A 24,469-nucleotide genomic window follows, 5' to 3' on the forward strand; every position below is an offset into this window, starting at 1 on the left:
GGCCTCTACTTCCTGCACACTTTCTTTTATCAAATCTGCCCCCCTTTTTTTACAGTTTTAATGAATTATTGGCAGTTATTCTCAACTTCAGAAATTTTGCCATCCATTTTTCTTTCTAACGACTTCATATCATTTTTCCACATTTCTTTTAAAACAGCAATCTGCTTTTCGAGTTTTTCATCAAGTTTACTAATTTTCTGAGTAAAATTTTCACTCTGCAGCAGTGTGTGTGTTGATATGAAACTTCCTGACAGATTAAAACTGTGTGCTGGACCAAGACTCGAACTTGGGACCTTTGCATTTCGCGGGTAAGTGCTCCACCAACTGAGCAATCCAATCACGACTCGTGCCCCGTCCTCACAGCTTTACTTCCGCCAGTACCTTGTCTCCTACCTTCCAAACTTCTTTAGACAACATTCACCCATCATTCACACTGCTGAAAGCATATACAAAACTGTACAAACATAAGTAAACAGAACAATTCATGAAAACATTCTCTTGACCTGTTTCTTGAATGTCTCTGTGCACCACTGAACTCTGGTGATCAAAATTCTTAACTACATTATAGTTCTTTCCGTTTAGTCATTTCTGCTAGCAGAGGAAAATTAGAACTATGTACTTGACTGAACCTGCTTCAGACCATCTGTCACTGTGCATGCTTGAGTCATTCTCTCGATACAAAGGCTCTAGACAGGATCATTACCAAGACATAAATGTGCACGTCCAGCAAGTGCTACTGTGCTCTCCTCACAGTGCCTTGCCCCTATGTGTTATGTCACGCACAAACTGCTCAGGTAATAGATTGGACATCGGACAGTATATTTTTCCCATGATGTAAAATGTTTATAAGAGACACAACTATCTTCTGCCAGCGTGAGTGTCCTCAGCGGCACATAGTCATTCTCATGAATAACCCATGTTACACTACGCAGCAATGTCTTTTCGCAAACTTTGCAGAACACCCATGTAACTGGCAGTGTTAACAGTGTCCTTTAGGTGCAAACTCTTCGTGAACCACACCCTTGGCTTTGAAGAGGACTATCAGGAATGTCTTCAATTTGGATTTGCTCATCATTGCCTTCTTCTGTTTCAGGGACACAGGGATATGCCAGTCAGTACTCTTTGTGTCATCTCTGGGATGTATCAAAATGCTCAAATTTCATCACTTTTAATACATTGTTCAAATAACCTGGTTCAGTTTTCATATGTTCTTTCATTCGCTTGCCATCATCACTCAGTTGGCCTTTTGCTCATCCATCAACAGTTTGAGGACAAGGTTACTGAACACCTTTCACAGGTTCAGTTCTTCTGTAACAATGTGTTGCAAAATAGGTTTAGGAATGTTCAGAGCCAACAGTCAAACTCTCATTTGACAATCAGCATTCAACAACCCATGCACATGAGTCACATTATTCTGTTGTCCTATCCAGTAAGGATCCAACATCATGCAGCAGTACACCAGAAAAGGATGGACAAGTGTCTTGCATCTTGTAAGTGTTCTGCCAATAAAACACAGTCTTTGGTTCACCTTCTCTACAACATTTTCTGTGTGTTCTTTCCAATTCAAGTTGCTCGTAATTGTAATTCCTAGGTTTTCTTTGAATTTATGGTCTTTTGATATGATTGATTTATCATGTAATAAAAGTTTAACTGATTCCATTTAGCACTCATGTGGTGTTCTCACACTTTTTATTATTTAGGATAAGATGCCAATTTTCGCACCATACAGATATATTTTCTAAATCTTTGTGAAGCTTGTTTTGATCTTCTGATGACTTTACAAGATGATAAACAACAGCATCATCTACAAACAACCTAAGATGGCTGCTCAGATTGTCTCCTAAGTTGTTTATGTAGATAGAGAACAGCTGAGGGTCTATAACACTACCTTGGGGAATGCCTGAAATCCTTCTGGTTTACTCGAAGACTTTCTGGCATCCTTCTGGTTTACTCGAAGACTTTCTGGCAGTTACTATGAACTGTGACCTCGCTGACAGGAAATCATGAATCTAGTTGCATAACTGAGGTGATGTTCCATAAGCATGCAATTTCATTACAAGCCGCTTGCAAGGTATGGTATCAAAAACCTTCTGAAAATCTAGAAATATGGAACCAATTTGAAATCCCTTTTTGATAGCACTCTGTACTTTGAGCAAAGAGCCAACTTGTTTTGCAAGAACAATGTTTTCTGAATCTGTGTTGACACTGTGACAGCAGACTATTCTCTTCAAGGTAATTCGTAATGTTCGAATACAGTATACATTCCAAAATCATGCTGCATATCGATGTTAATGATAGGCCCCCATAATTTAGTGGATTATTCATATTGCCTTTCTTGAATACTGGTGTGACCTGTGCAACCTTACAGTCTTTGGGTATGGATCTTTTGTTGAGCGAATGGTTGTGTACGATTGCTAAGTATGAAGCTACTGCTTCAGCATACTCTGAAATGAACACAGTTGGTATACAGTCTGGATGGGAAGACTTGTTTTTATTAAGTGATTTAAGTTGCTTCACTACTACAAAGGTATCTACTTCTGAGTTACTCATGTTGGCAGCTGTTCTTGATTAAAATTGTGGAATATTACTTCATCTTCTTTGGTGAAGGAATTTTGGAAGGCTGTGTTGAGTAACTCTGCTTTGGCAGCACTGTCAGTGATAGTGTTTCCATTGCTGTTGTGCAGACAGGGCATTGATTGTGTCTTACCGCTAGCATACTTTACATACGACCAGAACAAAGGTATTAGGCAAGAGAGAGAGAGAGAGAGAGAGATTTTGCAGGTATGGGAACATTGTAGAATATTGAGGAGAAGCAGAAAAACAGGGTGGCCACAGGTTCTGGAAATCAGGGAAATTGCGGAATTTCAAACACGTTAGGGAAATCAGGGAAATTTGGAAAAAAAAGAAAAGGAAAAACACTTGAAAAATCTTGTTTCGTTTCAGTACATGAAATGGTTTGTTGACTGAGGTGTTGTGCATCATCACTGGCTGGGTGCAGCTGAGTACATGCACCACGTCCCTACTCCCTCATTATTAGTGCTTCCCTTCTTCCTACCACTCCCCTCAGCCTGCAGTCAATGTTGCCACCACTTCTTGCCGGTAGCCTAGGAGCTGCCGACGAGGGGCAGAGAGGCATGAGGATTGCTAAACAAACTACTCTTCATGCCTCCCTGCCTCCCATCAGATCTGATTCTCAGAGACTGCAGACACAGTGGACGGAGACGGCAGTCATGTCTGCATGGGTTGTGTCCAAGTCACTGTGTGAATGTGTGTGTGCTCGTTTTATGACAAAAGCTATGGCTGAAAATTTAGTTTTGGGAGTGTGGTTCTAGAATGAGAATGAGATTCTGTTTTCTACCTGCCTTTGTGCAGCTCAGCAATCATCTTTATGGTAAGTTGCTAGCTGTCCTCATTATTATTGATTTTCAGAGTATTTGAACAAGTTATCTGTTGGATTGATTGATCACCATGGTCTCATTCCATCAACATGCTGTCTGTGGCTCATGAATGGCTGGCCACATGAGTGGATTTCCACGATGGGCCAAAGCCAGAGGTTGTTTTTGCGGTATCTGTAATGGGTCGGACCTGCTGATCTGGAGCCAATCGGTTCCCACTAGTGTGCAGACCCTGCCCTTTGGATCTAGTCTCACCGATCTACTGGCGAGTTGGATGTGTTTGTGTGTGGCATAATGCAGTGGATTTTCATGGTTTATCCATGGACCCAGGACTGTGGTGCTCCTCAGCAGGCCAGAGGCCATGGGCGATGGATTTCAATAATTGCAACTGTCTCACCGCAAATATGTTGTTCAGTGTGGCATTTTATTGACATTTTATTTGTTCTAGTACATTTTGGCACTTCAAAAGTAGTTTTTATGTTAGAAAGTTTGGATGATAAGAAGAATAAAATTTTGTCAGTCGCTGGCAGTTTTACGCTCTGTATCCAGATTTCTCGAAAGAAAAATCACGCAATACCTGTAAAATAATGCTTACAAGAAGTGACTAATAACCGACAATAATGAACATAGTAGAACCACATTTTATTGGTGGTCACCTGCAGTGTTGGTTTACACAGTTCTTCCCCGCCTTATACTCTTCTTTCAAGAGGCCAGCTTTTTTCTGAGGTGATTTCTGAAATCAGTGAAGGTATTTTTAATCTGCCGTACAACTTCCAAGGAAATGTGTACTTTTGTTACCAAATGTGTTTTGTTTTATTGAAATAAAATAACACCAGTGGTCTTAATGAAACACATAGGGAAAGACGAAAGGATGTGGGTTTTAAGGGAGAGGGTAAGGAGTCATTCCAATCCCGGGAGCGGAAAGACTTACCTTAGGGGGAAAAAAGGACGGGTATACACTCTCGCGCGCGTATGTATATATATATATATATATATATATATATATATCCTTGTTTGCACTATTGTTTCATGTACCATAACTGCAAAGATCTCAAAAGTTGGTTAGGGAAAAATGCTAAAACTATTCTGGAAATCAGCGAAATATCAGGGAATTGTACTTGGGGAAACTTGTTGCAACCCTGAAAAAGGAGCACATCTGGCAGAAGATATGGGCATTGCTTTATTGTTTGTCAGAGAGAAACGGACACACACTGTCTGTGTGAAGAAGAAGAAGAAGAAGAAGAAGAAGAAGAAGATGTTGACCATCCTGGAGGGCAGGAGGAAATCAATTCAGACGTCTCAGTTTGAGAGGGTATGTGATGTAATTTCAGTGACAACAAATTGACTCAAAATTACACAGAACTTGGCAACATTAGCCCATTTATTAGTGTGATGCTTCATCCACTGTGGCCATGATACATGCACTGATTCTGTTGGGAAGGTCATCATAAAGTCATTGAATTCTCTTCTGAGGCAAACTGACCCTCAACTATTGTAACATATACTTATATGGATATGATATGTGTTCTTTCAGACATGTAACAGGTCCTTCACATCCTGGATTCTGGGATAGGACAGATTTGATGTCCATGATGGTCCCACACATTTTAACCAAAGACTGATATGCGGATCTTGCTTTCCATGAGATTACCTCAACATCAAGCATACAGATACACGTGCTGTGGTGGATGAGCATTGCCATGTTGAAAAATAGTATCACCACGCTATAGTCACATGGAAGGTAACAGGTGAGGGTGCAGGAAGTCTGTGACATACCATTGTGTCATCAGGAGTAACACTGCTGTGGCTCTTCATAACATTGGAATAGTGGCACCTTCCTCTGTGTTGCTGCCGTACTTACCAACAGTGGTCATGGTTGCTGCCATACTTGCCAACAGTGGTCATCTGTAGTAGTGCAGCACAGTGATTCATCACTGTTTTTTCCCAGTCATGGCATCACTCCAAATTCAGCCAGCAGTCTATGCAAGGTACAGTAATTCCCTAGTCCAACTGCTACAAATCTCTGAACAAATGTGGGAAGACACACAGTGTTGCAGGGAGTCCTGTACATGTTATTGAATGACGGGTGCATATGTGAAGGGGTTATGATTCGGTTGGTGCACAATACAAGTGATACACCCTTGTGGTCTTCAGGTGCGATCGACCAGCACCTTGTCGATGAGTATGACTCCTCTCACATTCCCATGCAGGCAGTGTATATGTTAATTTTTGGGCAAAAGTTATGAGTTGACAAAAGAAAGTACTTCACTATTTTTCTTAAATGCAGCAGGGTATCAAAATGTGTGCAGAGTATGGGATATCTCAGTCTAGAGGCAGACAGCTGCAATGGAGGAGTTGATTGTGATTATTATTTTTGTAATTTGTTGGCATGGGTAGGATACTAGGTCAATAAGACCTTGTGATGTTGTTATGATGAAGTGATACTTATTAACTGGCAAAGTAATCTGAAGCCTGGCCATTGTGGTTGCACTTTCATTGTTACAACCAAGAAACTGGGTGGTGGCGATGGGGGAGGGGGGGGGAGGTAGTAACAGCATATATTCCAGTAGACTCAAAAGTGGAACAGCACTGTTACGCAGTACACAAATGAATGCTAACACCCTTCAAAGCAAAACAATTAAATATTGACCAGCACTTTTGTTTAATGATATTTTTCTCACACTTCCATTGTGTCAGCATTTATTCACAGTGTAATGTGAATGAAGCCATGCTTTGTCTGGATAAACACAGACTGCTTGATTTCTGATGCTTCATATTTTTGTAAAAATCTAACATGTATACTTTTTCAAACTGTGTCATTCACTTTACCCATTATAACTTGTTTGTGCTGGGTTCTTTTAAAGCCTGGCCCCATTGACAGAATAATTCTTCTCAGAGATTCATTGCAAGCATTGAATTTCTGTGTGACAAAAACTGTGAAGGTTTTCAGAGTCAGTATTTCTCTGTATTGTTTGTATATTGCAAAAATTGATCCATAACAAGACATTCAACCATATTGCCAGTGAGGTACTTACTGTGTACATTTTGCATCTTTTTCTTTGGGGTTGTTACTTGAATCACATACAACTTAGCATTGTATTCTTCCTTCCATAATTTGCCTCAAATTCATAATTTGATTGCACCTTTCGTTGCATTTTCTGATTGGCACTTCTACTTAACTCTTTCCTATTCATTGTCATCAAACTTAACAAAGTTAGCAACAAGCAATTGTGGTCCTCTGTGAATGCTCTTTCTATGATCGCTTTCCATGCTTGTACTACAAGGTAAATACACGTACTACTTTGAACTGAAATGCAGCTATGAAAGTGAAAGCGTTTTTAGTGTAAGATAACAATATGCAGTACTTCCAAATAGAACATGGCTGTCTGGTAACATGGTCAAATTAGTTCCAACTATGGCTGGATCTGTGCTTTACTTTTCCACACAATACTTGATCTTTGAAGTGAGGTATTGGAATGCATACCCTTTGGGGAGCTAATGAATCAGACATAGGATGCCCAAATCACATAACTTGTCTGAACGTTTATCTTGACTGGGACAATGAACCACTGACATGATCAAATAGACAGATGTAGAAATCAATACTTCCACACCAATGTGTGTTGTGCACAATCATGCCTGCCTGTGGACAATAAGCTCACCTGTACCGCATTCTTATACGAGACACATGATCTCTCTTCCTCCCGGTTGTCACCCAGTCTTTCTCTTTTTCCCCGCCTCCTTTTTCTCCTTACCCACATGAGATCCACTACCCAGTCACTTGGCACGTTGTATTTATTCAGGTGTATGTGTGCCTGTGCACGTGTATGCATTTGTATGTGGAAGTTTTGACAGACAGCTGAGTGTACATGATAACAACGGCAGTAATAAGAAATACATATAGGATTTTAATTTCCTATTATTAGTATTGGATAAGAAGTCAAAGGAAATGCCCGCAGTATCACATTTGAGTCGTCATAGCTGGTGAAAGTATGTATGTGCTTTGAAGTGAAGTAATTAGTAAAAAGATTGTAGTAATAGTGAATATGGACTTTATATTTGGCTCATAAGAGAAATTTAGATGAGTACAAAGAAATTTAAAAATTCCGAATTATTAAAAACATTCTGAAGATGATGTGGATCTATCATCATCAGATGAAATAAGTAGAAGAAAGAAAGGATAATTGATCAGAATTCAGCTTATGTGCATTTAATGTAAGTTATAGTTGGACAACTGAGTGATATTGTATGGTGGTCAAAACAGTTTTCACGTGTTCATGTTCAGTTTCCCATCTGGCTTATTTAATTTGAGAGTTTTAGGTCTTTCCCAAAATCATTTTAGATGGGTGCTCACATGTTTATTTCCGTAATGGTACAAAATGTTACTTGAAATTCTTTACTTTACAATCTGAGCTCGGCTTCTTTATCTAATGCCTATAATATTGGCAGTTGCGCCATGTTCTATGAGCTAAAGAGGATGATGTTCAGTGTGCATATTTTCTGTCTCCTTTCATAATCTTTTATACTGTCTTGCTAAAAGTGTTTTCTATAGTGAACAATATTTTTGCCCTGCAGATCATTGTTAAAAAGATCGCAACAGAGAAACATCGCTTAATGTCTAACAAAGAGAATAAGGAAAAATTAGATGAAGACTTAATCCACTATCTGCTTGGTTTCTCCCATATTTTCAAACTGTTAGTTGAACTGAAGAAACCAATTGTAGGGCACAATTGCCTTTTAGACCTAATGCTTTTGTACCAGCAGTTCCATGATGTTTTGCCAGGTAAGAAATTCTTTTCAATTGCTGTGCAGTTTTGTAACCTTATATCTTAAATATTAAAACAAATAACTTATTTATTTTTGTAGGAAAAGTGGTTCTGACGACTTTCATGTAAACTACATGTTACTTTCTCAGTTTGTTACAGTGAAAACAATCAAAAAGGACAGTCCGGTGCAACTTATGTCCTCTCTGTGAACATAGTTTCTCCGTGGACACATGAAAACTGCTCTGCAATTATCTTCTCCTCTGGCACATAACTTGTCAGTAGAAAAACCTGTAACTCCCCCATCCAAATCCCACATGTGGCCGTCTTGCCAAGCGTATGACACCGACGATGAGTAGTCATTTCACGAGGGTCGCATAAATGTAGCGCGTTTTGTCATAGTTCTGAGCTCCTTATGGTTATTACCTTGCCAATCAAATCTAGCAATGGAAAGTCCAGGATGGAGCAACAACAATGTGGAAAGGATAGATTGCTACTCACTGCATGGAGGAGGCATTGATTCACAGACAGGGTCAGTGAAGAACACTGCTAGAAATATTTCAGGTTTCAGACAAAGTGTATGTTCAGAAGTAGAAAACTTGCACACATTCGCACAAGAACAACTCTCACATATGTGGTCACAGTCTCTGTGTGGTCACAATTCAAGCATACCTTTTCTTTGCTTTCGTGGTTAGTCACTTGACCTAGGTACGCTGTCATCACAGTTGAAACTCTTTGTTTGGATCCTAAGCTGTGCTTATAGTGCTGTTATTACCAAGTCTTTACCTTTTTTGTAATTGGAGGTTGAGAAATTTTCATTGCTGTAACTTTTTTTCAGTAATTACTTCACAGCTCTTTTGTTTCACAGCTCTTTGTTTTCGATTTCTCCTTTAAATCTCTTTCATTTCCAGTGCCATAAAGCAGAAGCTTTGTGACTGAATCTTCTTCTGTCCCACAGTCACACATTGGTACAAGAAGTCATTATCAGTATCGTAATGGCTTGCAATTTCTTTCATTACAATAAAATATTCTTGAAGAGACTTCCTTTTCTTCTTTTGTAGGATGAGTAGTCTCTGGATCTCTGCAGCAGTTGTCTTCATGTTGAATTCTTCTTGTAATGTCTTTTTCAGTGCAGCCCATGATGTAAGACTGTTCTATCCTGCAATGAAAGCTCAGTCAGATCTTCTAGCAATATTTTGTGCTGATGATTACAAACCATTGAAAATGGTGTTCCCTCGAAATCAGTGATCCACTTTTTAACGGGATGTCCATCATTGGTGCTGAACGACTTAAGAGCACCCCAGCATCATTCACACTTTCCTGTGAACGTGGTGAGAATTGTTTCTTGCATTTATCATCTGTTGCCGAATCGGAGTCTTTCATCCATACCAGATAGGTTTGATAGAAGAGATAAAGAAGATCCAAAGGAGAGCAGCGCGCTTCGTTACAGGATCATTTAGTAATCGCGAAAGCGTTATGGAGATGATAGATAAACTCCAGTGGAAGACTCTGCAGCAGAGACTCTCAGTAGCTCGGTACGGGCTTTTGTTAAAGTTTCGAGAACATATCTTCACCGAAGAGTCAAGCAGTATATTGCTCCCTCCTACGTATATCTCGCGAAGAGACCATGAGGATAAAATCAGAGAGATTAGAGCCCACACAGAAGCATATCGACAATCCTTCTTTCCACGAACAATACGAGACTGGAATAGAAGGGAGAACCGATAGAGGTTCTCAAGGTACCCTCTGCCACACACGGTCAGGTGGCTTGCGGAGTATGGATGTAGATGTAGATGTAGATGTAGATCTTCTTTTCCAGTAAACTCAATCTAATCACTACCTGTTTGGATTGAATCATCTCTTTCATCATCATAATAATCAGCAGCAACAGCAGCTTCTTCTTCAGATTCTGTGCCATTAATTATCAATGCAAAGTTGTCAATTTTGGATAAATAACAATTTTCAGTAGTTACTTCATTTTTCATTCCACTATCTGTACACATTGTATTACAGGTTGCTCCCAATTCTGTGTCTGAAAATGATGCTTCAATAAATGACATCTTAGTTTCAAGCCAAAAGAAATTATCTCAAGTGTTTTTGATTTTTTTTTTCTGTCATCTGGAACAGCTTCAAAAATAAACTCGTGTAAAGATTTAATGGCTTTAACTGATGCAGAAATGAAATTTTCATTTACTTTTCAATTTTGCTTAACATTGCCGTTTCTATATAAGTTACAAATTTTCACATCTACCTCTACATCTACATTTATACTCCGCAAGCCACCCAACGGTGTGTGGCGGAGGGCACTTTACGTGCCACTGTCATTACCTCCCTTTCCTGTTCCAGTCGTGTATGGTTCGCGGGAAGAACGACTGTCTGAAAGCCTCCGTGCGTGCTCTAATCTCTCTAATTTTACATTCGTGATCTCCTCGGGAGGTATAAGTAGGGGGAAGCAATATATTCGACACCTCATCCAGAAACGCACCCTCTCGAAACCTGGCGAGCAAGCTACACCGCGATGCAGAGCGCCTCTCTTGCAGAGTCTGCCACTTGAGTTTATTAAACATCTCCGTAACGCTATCACGGTTACCAATAACCCTGTGATGAAACGCGCCGCTCTTCTTTGGATCTTCTCTATCTCCTCCGTCAACCCGATCTGGTACGGATCCCACACTGATGAGCAATACTCAAGTATAGGTCGAACGAGTGTTTTGTAAGCCACCTCCTTTGTTGATGGACTACATTTTCTAAGCACTCTCCCAATGAATCTCAACCTGGTACCCGCCTTACCAACAATTAATTTTATATGATCATTCCACTTCAAATCGTTCCGCACGCATACTCCCAGATATTTTACAGAAGTAACTGCTACCAGTGTTTGTTCCGCTATCATATAATCATACAATAAAGGATCCTTCTTTCTATGTATTCGCAATACATTACATTTGTCTATGTTAAGGGACAGTTGCCACTCCCTGCACCAAGTGCCTATCCGCTGCAGATCTTCCTGCATTTCGATACAATTTTCTAATGCTGCAACTTCTCTGTATACTACAGCATCATCCGCGAAAAGCCGCATGGAATTTCCAACACTATCTACTAGGTCATTTATATATATTGTGAAAAGCAATGGTCCCATAACACTCCCCTGTGGCACGCCAGAGGTTACTTTAACGTCTGTAGACGTCTCTCCATTGATAACAATATGCTGTGTTCTGGTTGCTAAAAACTCTTCAATCCAGCGACACAGCTGGTCTGATATTCCGTAGGCTCTTACTTTGTTTATCAGGCGACAGTGCGGAACTGTATTGAATGCCTTCCGGAAGTCAAGAAAAATAGCATCTACCTGGGAGCCTGTATCTAATATTTTCTGGGTCTCATGAACAAATAAAGCGAGTTGGGTCTCACACGATCGCTGTTTCCGGAATCCATGTTGATTCCTACCTAGTAGATTCAGGGTTTCCAAAAACGACATGATACTCGAGCAAAAAACATGTTCTAAAATTCTACAACAGATCGACGTCAGAGATATAGGTCTATAGTTTTGCGCATCTGCTTGACGAACCTTCTTGAAGACTGGGACTACCTGTGCTCTTTTCCAATCATTTGGAACCCTCCGTTCCTCTGGAGACTTGCGGTACACGGCTGTTAGAAGGGGGGCAAGTTCTTTCGTGTACTCTTTTCTTCACCCTTCACAGTGTTCTGAAATTACTAGAAATGAAACTATTGTAACCTCTCAAAAATCATGCGTAATCAAACCTTCCATTGCGCCTGCCAACTTGGTGTTCCATGTTACAACTTGTTTCATCTAATAGTTTTTGTTTCGCTGGAAAATACTCCTTTTCTTGCAGTGTTTAAAAGTTATAAGCATTGTTTATTCTCCTACAGGTATTCATTAAAATGTGGATTTCCATCATAGATCCAAAATCCACACAATTACACTTTGCTATGCCATAACGAGCAAAACAACACTGAGAAAAATTCATCATAAACATTTAAATTAGATGTCCAAAACTATGTTGTCACTTGTACTGTTGATCGCGGAGGAGCACCCAAAATTTATAAGAAAAACTGTTCTGAATTTCTCTTAAACTATTTATTACTTCCACATTTACAGATTCTAGTAATGAATGAAACAAAATAACAGTATAATGCAACACACACCTTCTCTGTGAACATAGTTTCTCTGAGAACACATAAAAATTAATCCACAGTATTAATCTTCTCTGGTAGATCACTTGTCTTGTCAGAAGAAAAACCTTTAAATCCACCACATGTATTCCACATTATTGTTACTGTTGTTGTAACTGCAACCTTAATAAATTGTGAAGACTATCTTGAGTAATGTTTGTGTTGTTTGAATAATATAACTAGATTTAGCATTTAATTATAATTAGCTAGAGTGAATTTACTCCATAAAGTTGTTTATGTTTGTGGAATCTGTGAAAGGATAATACATCAGCATATCATGTATTCCTGTGTTGTTGAAGTATCCGCCATTGGAAATATGGAAGTTGCATATAAAAACAGTGATTTGTCACAGAATAAGATATTTCTAGAAAGAGATACGGGGTGTTAGCAAAAAGCAACCAAAAAAGACATGTAAAAATGAAGTACAAAAGCACTATGCTTTAGAAATATCTATAGGAAATTGAAAAATGGTTAAATACTGAACTGGGAGAAGAGATTCTGCAAAAGATGCATGAATTTTGTTGGCTCAGAAGGCTGAAGGTGTAAGAAAGACATAGTAGCAAGGGTTTCTTAAAGCCGCAGGTTTTTGTAAAAATGAAGGAAGTGCTAACAACTAAAAATACACATCTTGTGACCTGAGAAGATACACAAGTTATTTTTGGAGCACAGCTTTGTATGGGTTTGAAACATGAACATAGGGAAGATAACAATTAGAAGCCAGAATGAGATTTACACTCTGCAGCAGTGTGTGCACTGATATGAAACTTCCTGGCAGATTAAAACTGTGTGCTGGACCGAGACTCAAACTTGGGACCTTTACCCTTTGCAGGCAAGTGCTCTACATCTGAGCTACCTAAGCACGACAAATGCCCCATCCTCACAACTTTACTTCTGCCAGTATCTTGTCTCCTACCTTCCAAACTTTACCAAAGCTCTCCTCCAAACCTTGCAGAACTAGCACTCCTGAAAGAAATGATATTGCGGAGACATTGCTTAGCCACAGCCTGGGGGTGTTTCCAGAATGAGATTTTCACTCTACAGCAGAGTGTGCGCTGATATGAAACTTCGTGGCAGATTAAAACTGTGTGCACTTGCCTGTGAAAGGCAAAGGTCCCGAGTTTGAGTCTCGGTCCGGCACACAGTTTTAATCTGCCAGGAAGTTTCACAACAATTAGAAGCGTTTAAAAAGTGCTGTTACCAGAGACTGGTGAAGACCAGATCAATTAATCTAGTAAAAAAAGAGTAAGGACGGCTTGCAGTTAAGCAACAAGAGAAAATGTCTAAAAAAAAAAAAACATAATTACTTAAAGATAGAAAATCTTATGATAAGAGTCATTGCAGTAAAGTGGTTTTAAGGGATGGCATGAGGAGATAATTACAGGTGCCTAAAGGAATTTACTCTTTGAGTATACTGACATCAGCCTACATTTATTTAAAAAAAAGTCATCTGGGATATTGGAAAAATATTTTCAGTGGTGTGACTTGCAAGCTTAATGTAAGAAATTTTACAGCTGAAATCTTTAACAACCAATTCATATTTAACCATTGAATTGTGACACGGCATTTTTAGGATGCATGTCCCACTTCCAAGCCTCCATGACAACAAAGGATGTTCATGACATTTAGTAGTAAGTGTCGGGACATCCTACGTGGGGAGATATTATTCCGATATGTGCAGATGCGAGTACTGCTTGAACCCATCGCTATTGCAATGTGAGAAGTGGGTGAGCATCTCCACTTGCTGTGTGGAGCTGCTTGTTCCGTGATATCATACCTTGAAGGAATGGATACAACGTACCAAGTGACTGGGTAGTGGATCTCATGTGGGTAAGGAGAAAAAGGAGGTGGGGAAAAAGAGAGAGACTGGGTGACAACTGGGAGGAAGAGAGATCATGTGTCTGGTATAAGAATGTGGTACAGGTGAGCTTATTGTCCACAGGCAGAAGAAGAGGAGGCGAAAAAGACATGGTTACAATGGAAGCCATGAAAAATGACACTCAAATTGTCTTACGAAGCTGTGGTGCAATGTATATAGTCACTGGCTGGCTAGTTCAGTTCCTACCTCCTGCAATTACTTATCATTTAAAGTTTGTAATTTCTGCAAATTTCTGGGGCTTACTTATTCATGAATCTTGGAGGTTCAACATTGACCTCTTGTCACTGTGCAATGAAATTAGTCCATGGGGCATACAGTAGGTCCCTCCCTCCGCCCTCCCTGCCCCCCTCTCCTTCTTGTGGTCCCTGCATCTCATAAGGACCTCGACTCTCCACACCTGGCCATAGAAGCAAACAGGGCTCCCTATAGAGAACCCTCACCTTAGAAGCCAACTACATGACACCAGCCAGTGGCTGAAGGAACTGCAGCATGCATATGCTTTTATATATCCCGCCTTTTAGAACCAATGTTGCTGGGAACATGGAGTGTTTTACAGAGGAATCCTAAATATTACTAAACAGATCTCCCTCAACTGTTGTTTAATTTGTAATGACTCAATGAGCTGTCTCCAAGGTATTGGTCAATGTTACTCTCATCACTCCGTGATATCGGCCATTCACAATCTTCTCTCTGACCTTAATCAAACCACCTGCTCATTGTCTTTCTCTGTGTCTCCAGTCATATTATTATCTTGGAGAATGAACTGACCAACTGTTTTACTAGAGAAGTCGTTACTCACCCAATATTTACTTAGATGACCCTGGGTGCAGATTTACGGGTGCGTGTAAGACCTCTACTCTCTTAGAAATGGAGCAACAAGTGATGATCTACTACCTTCTCTAACAAACTGTGTGCCATTAAGGAGACTGCGCTGCATGTTGTTTCCCCCTTTCATTCCTACAGGAAGGATTCTTCCATTGTGTGTCGCCTCTGCAGTGGCCATGCTTGATTAATGTAAGTTTTATGTTATGTAATGAGCCACTCTGATGTTGTAGTTGCGGAGTCTTACAGACAGTAGCTCATGTTCTGGCGGAATTCCCCCTCTTTCTCGTTCTTCACACAAAGCATAGTCTTCCAAATTCTATGCCTCTAATGTTGATGAACAACATATAGACAGTTGACTATGTCTCCTTTTCTCCAAAAAAGTGGTTTTTGTTCTCAGATCTAGTGTTTCAAACTGATTTTGGAGTGGGATTGGGATGGTTGGGATGCCTTCAACTGTGTGGGTGGTGGTGGTGGTGGTGGTGGTGGTGGTGTGTGTGTGTGTGTGTGTGTGTGTGTGTGTGTGTGTGGGGGGGGGGGGGGGGCAGTTCAAAGCGTTGCCCTCGATAATACATTTTGTGCAAGCCACCCTGTTCACTGCTCTTTCACTCAGTTTTGAACCACTTTTAGGTGCAGTTAGTCCTTTTCCCACTGCACCCTGTTTTAGGAGTGCCCCCTTATATAGCACTCGGATGAATGCAAGATGTTAAGGATTTGTAATCCATGATACTAACCCCCTCACCCCGTTTCCTGAAGAGGGGCAGCAGCCTTTTCAGTAGTTGCAGGGGCAGAAGTCTGGATGATTGACTGATCTGGCCTTGTAACACTAACCAAAATGGCCTTGCTGTGCTGGTACTGCGAACGGCTGAAAGCAAGGGGAAACTATGGCCGTAATTTTTCCCGAGGGCATGCAGCTTTACTGTATGAATAAATGATGATGGCGTCCTCTTGGGTAAAATATTCCGGAGGTAAAATAGTCCCCCATTCAAATCTCCGGGCGGGGACTACTGAAGAGACGTCGTTATCAGGAGAAAGAAAACTGGCGTTCTACGGATCGGAGCGTGGAATGTCAGACCCCTTAATCGGGCAGGTAGATGAGAAAATTTAAAAAGGGAAATGGATTGGTTAAAGTTAGATATAGGGGGAATTAGCGAAGTTTGGTGGCAGGAGGAACAAGACTTTTGGTTGGTCAGGTGAATACAGGGTTATAAATACAAAATCGAATGGGGGTAATGCAGGAGTAGGTTTAATAATGAATAAAAAATAGGAGTTTGGGTAAGCTACTACAAACAACATAGTGAACGCATTATTGTGACCAAGATAGACACGAAGCCCACACTTGTGACAGTAGTACAAGTCTATATGCCAACTAGCTCCGCAGATGACGAAGAAATTGAAGAAATGTATGATGAGATAAAAGAAATTATTCAGATAGTGAAGGGAGACAAAAATTTAATAGTCATGGGTGACTGGAATTCAATAGTAGGAAAAGGAAGAGTAGGAAACGTAGTAGGTGAATATGGATTGGGGGTAAGAAATGAACGAGGAAACCGCCTGGTAGAATTTTGTACAGAAATGATAATTAAATGAACACCCTAGCTGCAAGCAGGCGTTGATACACTTCGTTGGGGACATGTTGAAAATGTGTGCCCCGACCGGGACTCGAACCCGGGATCTCCTGCTTACATGGCAGACGCTCTATCCATCTGAGCCACCGCGGGCACAGAGGATAGTGTGTCTGCAGGGACTTATCCCTTGCACGCTCCCCGTGAGATCCACATTCCCAACATGTCCACAACACTACTTTCGTAGTGCGCCTATTAGATGTTTGCCCATCATACTCATTACTCGTGGCAGATTAATCTACCAAGTCCCGTACGAGTTCGGGCATAGCGTGTGCGTTCGCACACAAGAAGGTCAAAGGCCGGGAACCCATATTTATTTTAACTATATATGACCATGCAGCTTTGCTAGAATTGAAATGATAATTAAATGAACACCCTAGCTGCAAGCAGGCGTTGATACACTTCGTTGGGGACATGTTGAAAATGTGTGCCCCGACCGGGACTCGAACCCGGGATCTCCTGCTTACATGGCAGACGCTCTATCCATCTGAGCCACCGCGGGCACAGAGGATAGTGTGTCTGCAGGGACTTATCCCTTGCACGCTCCCCGTGAGATCCACATTCCCAACATGTCCACAACACTACTTTCGTAGTGCGCCTATTAGATGTTTGCCCATCATACTCATTACTCGTGGCAGATTAATCTACCAAGTCCCGTATGAGTTCGGGCATAGCGTGTGCGTTCGCACACAAGAAGGTCAAAGGCCGGGAACCCATATTTATTTTAACTATATATGACCATGCAGCTTTGCTAGAATTGAAATGATAATTAAATGAACACCCTAGCTGCAAGCAGGCGTTGATACACTTCGTTGGGGACATGTTGAAAATGTGTGCCCCGACCGGGACTCGAACCCGGGATCTCCTGCTTACATGGCAGACGTTCTATCCATCTGAGCCACCGCGGGCACAGAGGATAGTGTGTCTGCAGGGACTTATCCCTTGCACGCTCCCCGTGAGATCCACATTCCCAACATGTCCACAACACTACTTTCGTAGTGCGCCTATTAGATGTTTGCCCATCATACTCATTACTCGTGGCAGATTAATCTACCAAGTCCCGTACGAGTTCGGGCATAGCGTGTGCGTTCGCACACAAGAAGGTCAAAGGCCGGGAACCCATATTTATTTTAACTATATATGACCATGCAGCTTTGCTAGAATTGAAATGATAATTAAATGAACACCCTAGCTGCAAGCAGGCGTTGATACACTTCGTTGGGGACATGTTGAAAATGTGTGCCCCGACCGGGACTCGAACCCGGGATCTCCTGCTTACATGGCAGACGCTCTATCCATCTGAGCCACCGCGGGCACAGAGGATAGTGTGTCTGCAGGGACTTATCCCTTGCACGCTCCCCGTGAGATCCACATTCCCAACATGTCCACAACACTACTTTCGTAGTGCGCCTATTAGATGTTTGCCCATCATACTCATTACTCGTGGCAGATTAATCTACCAAGTCCCGTACGAGTTCGGGCATAGCGTGTGCGTTCGCACACAAGAAGGTCAAAGGCCGGGAACCCATATTTATTTTAACTATATATGACCATGCAGCTTTGCTAGAATTGAAATGATAATTAAATGAACACCCTAGCTGCAAGCAGCTGTTGATACACTTCGTTGGGGACATGTTGAAAATGTGTGCCCCGACCGGGACTCGAACCCGGGATCTCCTGCTTACATGGCAGACGCTCTATCCATCTGAGCCACCGCGGGCACAGAGGATAGTGTGTCTGCAGGGACTTATCCCTTGCACGCTCCCCGTGAGATCCACATTCCCAACATGTCCACAACACTACTTTCGTAGTGCGCCTATTAGATGTTTGCCCATCATACTCATTACTCGTGGCAGATTAATCTACCAAGTCCCGTACGAGTTCGGGCATAGCGTGTGCGTTCGCACACAAGAAGGTCAAAGGCCGGGAACCCATATTTATTTTAACTATATATGACCATGCAGCTTTGCTAGAATTGAAATGATAATTAAATGAACACCCTAGCTGCAAGCAGGCGTTGATACACTTCGTTGGGGACATGTTGAAAATGTGTGCCCCGACCGGGACTCGAACCCGGGATCTCCTGCTTACATGGCAGACGCTCTATCCATCTGAGCCACCGCGGGCACAGAGGATAGTGTGTCTGCAGGGACTTGTCCCTTGCACGCTCCAAGCTAACACTTGGTTCAAGAATCATAAAAGAAGGTTGTATACATGGAAGGAGCCTGGAGATACTGACAGGTTTTAGATAGATTATATAATGGTAAGACAGAAATTTAGGAACCAGGTTTTAAATTGTAAGACATTTCCAGGGGCAGATGTGGACTCTGACCACAATCTATTGGTTATGAACTGTAGATTAAAACTGAAGAAACTGCAAAAAGGTGGGAATTTAAGGAGATGGGATCCGAATAAACTGACAGAACCTGAGGTTGTACAGAGTTTCAGGGCGAGCATAAGGGAACAATTGACAGTAATGGGGGAAAGAAATACAGTAGAAGAAGAATGGGTAGCTCTGAGGGATGAAGTAGTGAAGGCAGCAGAGGATCAAGTAGGTAAAAAGACGAGGGCTAGTAGAAATCCTTGGGTGACAGAAGAAATACTGAATTTAATTGATGAAAGGAGAAAATATAAAAATGCAGTACATGAAGCAGGCCAAAAGGAATACAAATGTCTCAAAAATGAGATCGACAGGAAGTGCAAAATGGCTAAGCAGGCATGGCTAGAGGACAAATGTAAGGATGTAGAGGCTTATCTCACTAGGGGTAAGATAGATACTGCCTACAGGAAAATTAAAGAGACCTTTGAAGGAAAGAGAACCACTTGTATGAATATCAAGAGCTCAGGTTGAAACCCAGTTCTAAGCAAAGAAGGGAAATCAGAAAGGTGGAAGGAGTATATAGAGGGTCTATACAAGGGTGATGTACTTGAGGGCAATGTTATAGAAAGGGAAGAGGATGTAGATGAAGATGAAATTGGAGATACGATACTGCGTGAAGAGTTTGATAGAGCACTGAAAGACCTAAGTCGAAACAAGGACCCAGGTATAGACAACATTCCATTAGAACTACTGACAGCCTTGGGAGAGCCAGTCCTGACAAAACTCCACCATCTGGTGAGCAAAATGTATGAGACAGGCAAAATACCCTCAGACTTAAAGAATAATATAATAATTCCAATCCCAAAGAAAGCAGGTGTTGACAGTGTGACAATTACCGAACTATCAGTTTAATAAGTCACAGCTGCAAAATACTAATGCAAATTATTTACAGACGAATGGAAAAACTGGTAGAAGCCGACCTCGGGAAAGATCAGTTTGGATTCCGTAGAAATGTTGGAACACATGAGGCAATACTGACCCTACGACTTATCCTAGAAAATAGATTAAGAAAAGGCAAACCTATGTTTCTAGCATTGGTAGACTTAGAGAAAGCTTTTGACAATGTTGACTGGAATACTCTCTTTCAAATTCTGAAGGTGGCAGGGGTAAAATACAGGGAGCGAAAGGCTATTTACAATTTGTACAGAAAGCAGATGGCAGTTATAAGAGTCGAGGGGTATGAAAGGGAAGCAGTGGTTGGGAAGGGAGTGAGACAGGGTTGTAGCCTATCCCCGATGTTATTCAATCTGTGTATTGAGCAAGCAATAAAGGAAACAAAAGAAAAGTTCGGAGTAGGTATTAAAATCCATGGAGAAGAAAAAAACTTTGAGGTTCGCCGATGACATTGTAATTCTGTCAGAGACAGCAAAGGACTTGGAAGAGCAGTTGGGAACGGAATGGACAGTGTCTTGAAAGGAGGATATAAGATAAACATCAACAAAAGCAAAACGAGGATAATGGAATGTAGTCAAATTAAATCGGGTGATGCTGAGGGGATTGGATTAGGAAATGAGACACTTAAAGTAGTAAAGGAGTTTTGCTATTTGGGGAGCAAAATAACTGATGATGGTCGAAGTAGAGAGGATATAAAATGTAGACTGGCAATGGCAAGGAAAGCGTTTCTGAAGAAGAGAAATTTGTTAACATCGAGTATAGATTTAAGTGTCAGGAAGTCATTTCTGAAAGTATTTGTATGGAGTGTAGCTATGAATGGAAGTGAAACATGGACAATAAATAGTTTGGACAAGAAGAGAAAGAAGCTTTCAAAATGTGGTACTACAGAAGAATGCTGAAGATTAGATGGGTAGATCACATAACTAATGAGGAGGTATTGAATAGAATTGGGGAGAAGAGGAGTTTGTGCCACAACTTGACTAGAAGAAGGGATCGGTTGGTAGGACATGTTCTGAGGCATCAAGGGATCACCAATTTAGTATTGGAGGGCAGGGTGGAGGGTAAAAATCGTAGAGGGAGACCAAGAGATGAATACACTAAGCAGATTCAGAAAGATTTAGGCCGCAGTAAGTACTGGGAGATGAAGAAGCTTGCACAGGATAGAGTAGAATGGAGAGCTGCATCAAACCAGTCTCAGGACTGAAGACCACAACAACAACAACAACAACAACGATACTAACCAATGATGAAAGACCAGTTGAACAGATTTCTTCCAGGTTGACTGTATCAGATTGGAGGTGGTATGGTTGTTAGACAGATGCCCCTGATGTGTGCCGAATCCCTGGAGACTCTTTATTATGCCCACCCGTCTATTGGCCTGATTGTTTCTCTCACCTTATATTACTTTTGTCGGTCCAATTGATAGTGGTGTCTTCTCCACCCAGCTGAATGAAGTTGTTTGTTATGTTAGTCTTACCCGTGCATCAGGTTGCCTGGGGTCAGAGCTCGGCGAGGTGCCCCTTGCTGCAGATGAGCCCTTGGGGTGCCCTTGTCTCCTCATTGGCCTGCAGACCTGCCTAATACATATACTTTTATTTCTCATGCTGTTATTTATCATCTGTGGTATGAGTGTTGCTCTCAGTATCTTGATTTTACCGCTTCTACGTGTTATCATAATTCAATCGGATTTGTGGTTGATGTTAGTAACTCAAGGTGGGCTACCCCATGAATGAATAACTGATGACCCCCCTGTTCAGTTCCTTCATTACCAACTAAATGATGCAGGAAGATGGAATTATTAAGCCCTTAGTTATTCCTCTGATGTCCACTACGGTCCTTGTGAAGAAGAATGGCATGTGTCATTACTGTGACGACTACCAGGAATGAACAAATTCACCAGAAAGGACATACTCGCTGCCATGAATTGATTACACCTTGGACTGTCTGAGGGAGAGAAGTATTGTGAAGTACTTCTCCACTTGGACTGGTAAATCAAGGTTTGTGAAGGTGACTGGGGAAAATGCAGCTTTTGTAACACCTAATAGGCTGTTTGTGTTAAAAAGCTGTTGTGTTTTTCTTTGAAACACTCCAGGCAATTTTTAAAGCTTGATAGACAATCTGTTTCTACTTCTTAAATGGGTGCTTATCTTTGCTCCCTGGGTTAAATTGGTTTTCTCAAAGACATTTAAAGGACATTAAAGCCACTTGTCAAATATCCTGAAGTGTATGTAAGTGAAGTCTTCACCTGGATCTGAGAAACTGTCTCTTTGTCACCCAAGAAATAACAAATCTTGGGATACCTAATTAATAGAAATAAACCCGTCTTGATCCAGAAAAAATATGAGGCATAAATAATTTTCAAACTTAGCTTGTTTACATTCTATTTTATAAATAATCTCTGTTGTAAGCCATGGCCTCTGTAAGATAAGCTGCAGGTAGATATTTAATGTTTTTTGAAATTAGGAACAAGCATAGTCTCTGTATCCTAGGTGGTTGTAGAATTTCCTTCTCAATGGTGTTTTATTTGCAGATTCACTGATCATTATCAGAAAAGTCAGTGAATTCAGAAAAAATAAGTTTGGCTTTTTGTTGTTGTTGTAGGGTAAATAAACTGCAATCCGTTTTAAGTATCTTACTGGTATATTAATGTGTATTTTTGACAATATTACATTCTGCTCAACACAGTTGAGCTGCAGCACTTGCTCACTCCACATAATGGAAAAAACAACACATCAGAATGGATTCCTATCAAAATGAAAATTAAATACATTAAAATTGTAGCATGTTAAAATACAAAATGTATTAAGTTCATAACATACTGAATTACAAAACTTAACAAAAATTGACCTTACCTATGATTGTGCAAGCAGTAGTAGCATGAGCCCCATTGTCAACAATTTCGTGACACTACATTCTGACATCTTTACCGTCCAAGAATATCGACATGGAACTATGCACTGATGGTAGTGGTACATTTCTAGTTCAAATCCAGGAAGGCACTGAAAGAGTGATTGCTTATACCTCCAGAGTATTCTCCAGGTTCAAGAAGTGTTACTCTGACCGAAAGAGAGTGCCTTACAATTGTTTAGGCAGTAAGTTCCAATCCTATGTAAGTGGTAGACCATTCACTGTTGTGACTGACCACCAGTATTTACACTGGGCAATATGTGTGTAGTGAAATATGCTCTCCCGGATGAGACACAAAGTTGGAATATGCTCACTATTTTTTATTTACTTAAATTTGGCATATTTCATGACAGTACCTTTTCCGTTAGATGTATACAAGGTGATATTAGTCTTGGCTTCAGTTGTCTAGTTGAAGTATGATTCCACATTGCATCTTTGTCGGCTGCAGAAAAGACCTGGTTCAACGTGTTTGCCTCATTTTTGGTGCTTCAAATACCATTTCTTCGAATGTAGTTTCTTCTTATAGTTTATATAACAAAATATGAACATAATTCAAAATTATTTATGATGGCGACCTTCACATTGTTCTACCGTCAACACACACCAAGAGTTAACTGCCGACTGAGTACAGTCAAAGACGACTCCAGCGTCAAAGACAAATCGGTCTCTTTGCTATTCTTCGACACATTTACTAATAGCAATCAATATGCTTTCACTCTCAAAAATATAAGTAAATTAACATATAATAAGGCAAATTATAATAAAAATTCTGACAAAAAATATAAGAAAACATTCACTATTTGGTATCGACAAATCCAGTAGAAAATACTACATCTCCCAGATCCATTACAACTGCTCCCCAGGGCTTTTGTTGTTATGAACATATACAACAAAATCCCGACCACACTCAGTAATGGATCTGTATTACACAATTAGTACATTAATGATGCAGTCTGATAACCTCTTCCAAATTTGGACTCTTTGAACCTGTGGATTTGTTACTGGCTGTTGTTGTAATGATACTTCCCCATCAATCTCATACACAAAAAATTCAAGTAAAGAAATTATTTAACATGACAAATATACATGGCATAAAACATACATGAGAAATATTCTAACATACAGCATACAGATTGAAAATAATAGAAAGGTAAAACTCATTTCCTAGAATAAGATTTAATTTTTTTTTAATATTAATGTTAATTTCATTGTGCTTACATATTGTACAGTAAAAATGATACTGGACATATATAGTGTAGTGGTTTTTTTCCTATATTTGCCTTATATATATATATATATATATAAAAACAAAGATGATGTGACTTACCAAATGAAAGTGCTGGCAGGTCGACAGACACACAAACATACACACAAAATTCAAGCTTTCGCAACAAACTGTTGCCTCATCAGGAAAGAGGGAAGGAGAGGGAAAGACGAAAGGATGTGGGTTTTAAGGGAGAAGGTAAGGAGTCATTCCAATCCCGGGAGTGGAAAGACTTACCTTAGGGGGAAAAAAGGTCTTTAAATATGTCTGCTTGTGAGATGTCTGCTTGTGTCTGTCTTTAAATATGTCTGCTTGTGAGATGTCTGCTTGTGTCTGTATATGTGTGGATGGA

General features: G+C 40.6%; 1 protein-coding gene and 5 non-coding genes across 6 annotated transcripts in view; 1 reads left to right on the forward strand and 5 right to left on the reverse strand.

The window, feature by feature from the left end:
• Positions 1 to 24,469, forward strand: part of LOC126248766 (pre-piRNA 3'-exonuclease trimmer-like) — a 250,164-nt gene that overhangs the window by 56,684 nt on the left and 169,011 nt on the right. Inside the window, exon 4 of the mRNA XM_049950130.1 lies at positions 7,971 to 8,178. Within this exon, the coding sequence (XP_049806087.1) occupies positions 7,971 to 8,178 (208 nt within the window). The remainder of the gene's footprint in view (positions 1 to 7,970; positions 8,179 to 24,469) is intronic.
• Trnat-ugu (transfer RNA threonine (anticodon UGU)) lies at positions 16,695 to 16,769 on the reverse strand. Its single transcript has one exon. It is a non-coding gene; the product is annotated as a tRNA-Thr (tRNA).
• Trnat-ugu (transfer RNA threonine (anticodon UGU)) lies at positions 17,101 to 17,175 on the reverse strand. The gene has a single exon. It is a non-coding gene; the product is annotated as a tRNA-Thr (tRNA).
• On the reverse strand, positions 17,913 to 17,987 carry Trnat-ugu (transfer RNA threonine (anticodon UGU)). Its single transcript has one exon. It is a non-coding gene; the product is annotated as a tRNA-Thr (tRNA).
• Trnat-ugu (transfer RNA threonine (anticodon UGU)) lies at positions 18,319 to 18,393 on the reverse strand. Its single transcript has one exon. It is a non-coding gene; the product is annotated as a tRNA-Thr (tRNA).
• On the reverse strand, positions 18,725 to 18,799 carry Trnat-ugu (transfer RNA threonine (anticodon UGU)). Its single transcript has one exon. It is a non-coding gene; the product is annotated as a tRNA-Thr (tRNA).

The sequence above is a fragment of the Schistocerca nitens genome, chromosome 1, assembly GCF_023898315.1.
Source record: "Schistocerca nitens isolate TAMUIC-IGC-003100 chromosome 1, iqSchNite1.1, whole genome shotgun sequence".
Taxonomy (NCBI): Eukaryota; Metazoa; Arthropoda; class Insecta; order Orthoptera; family Acrididae; genus Schistocerca; species Schistocerca nitens.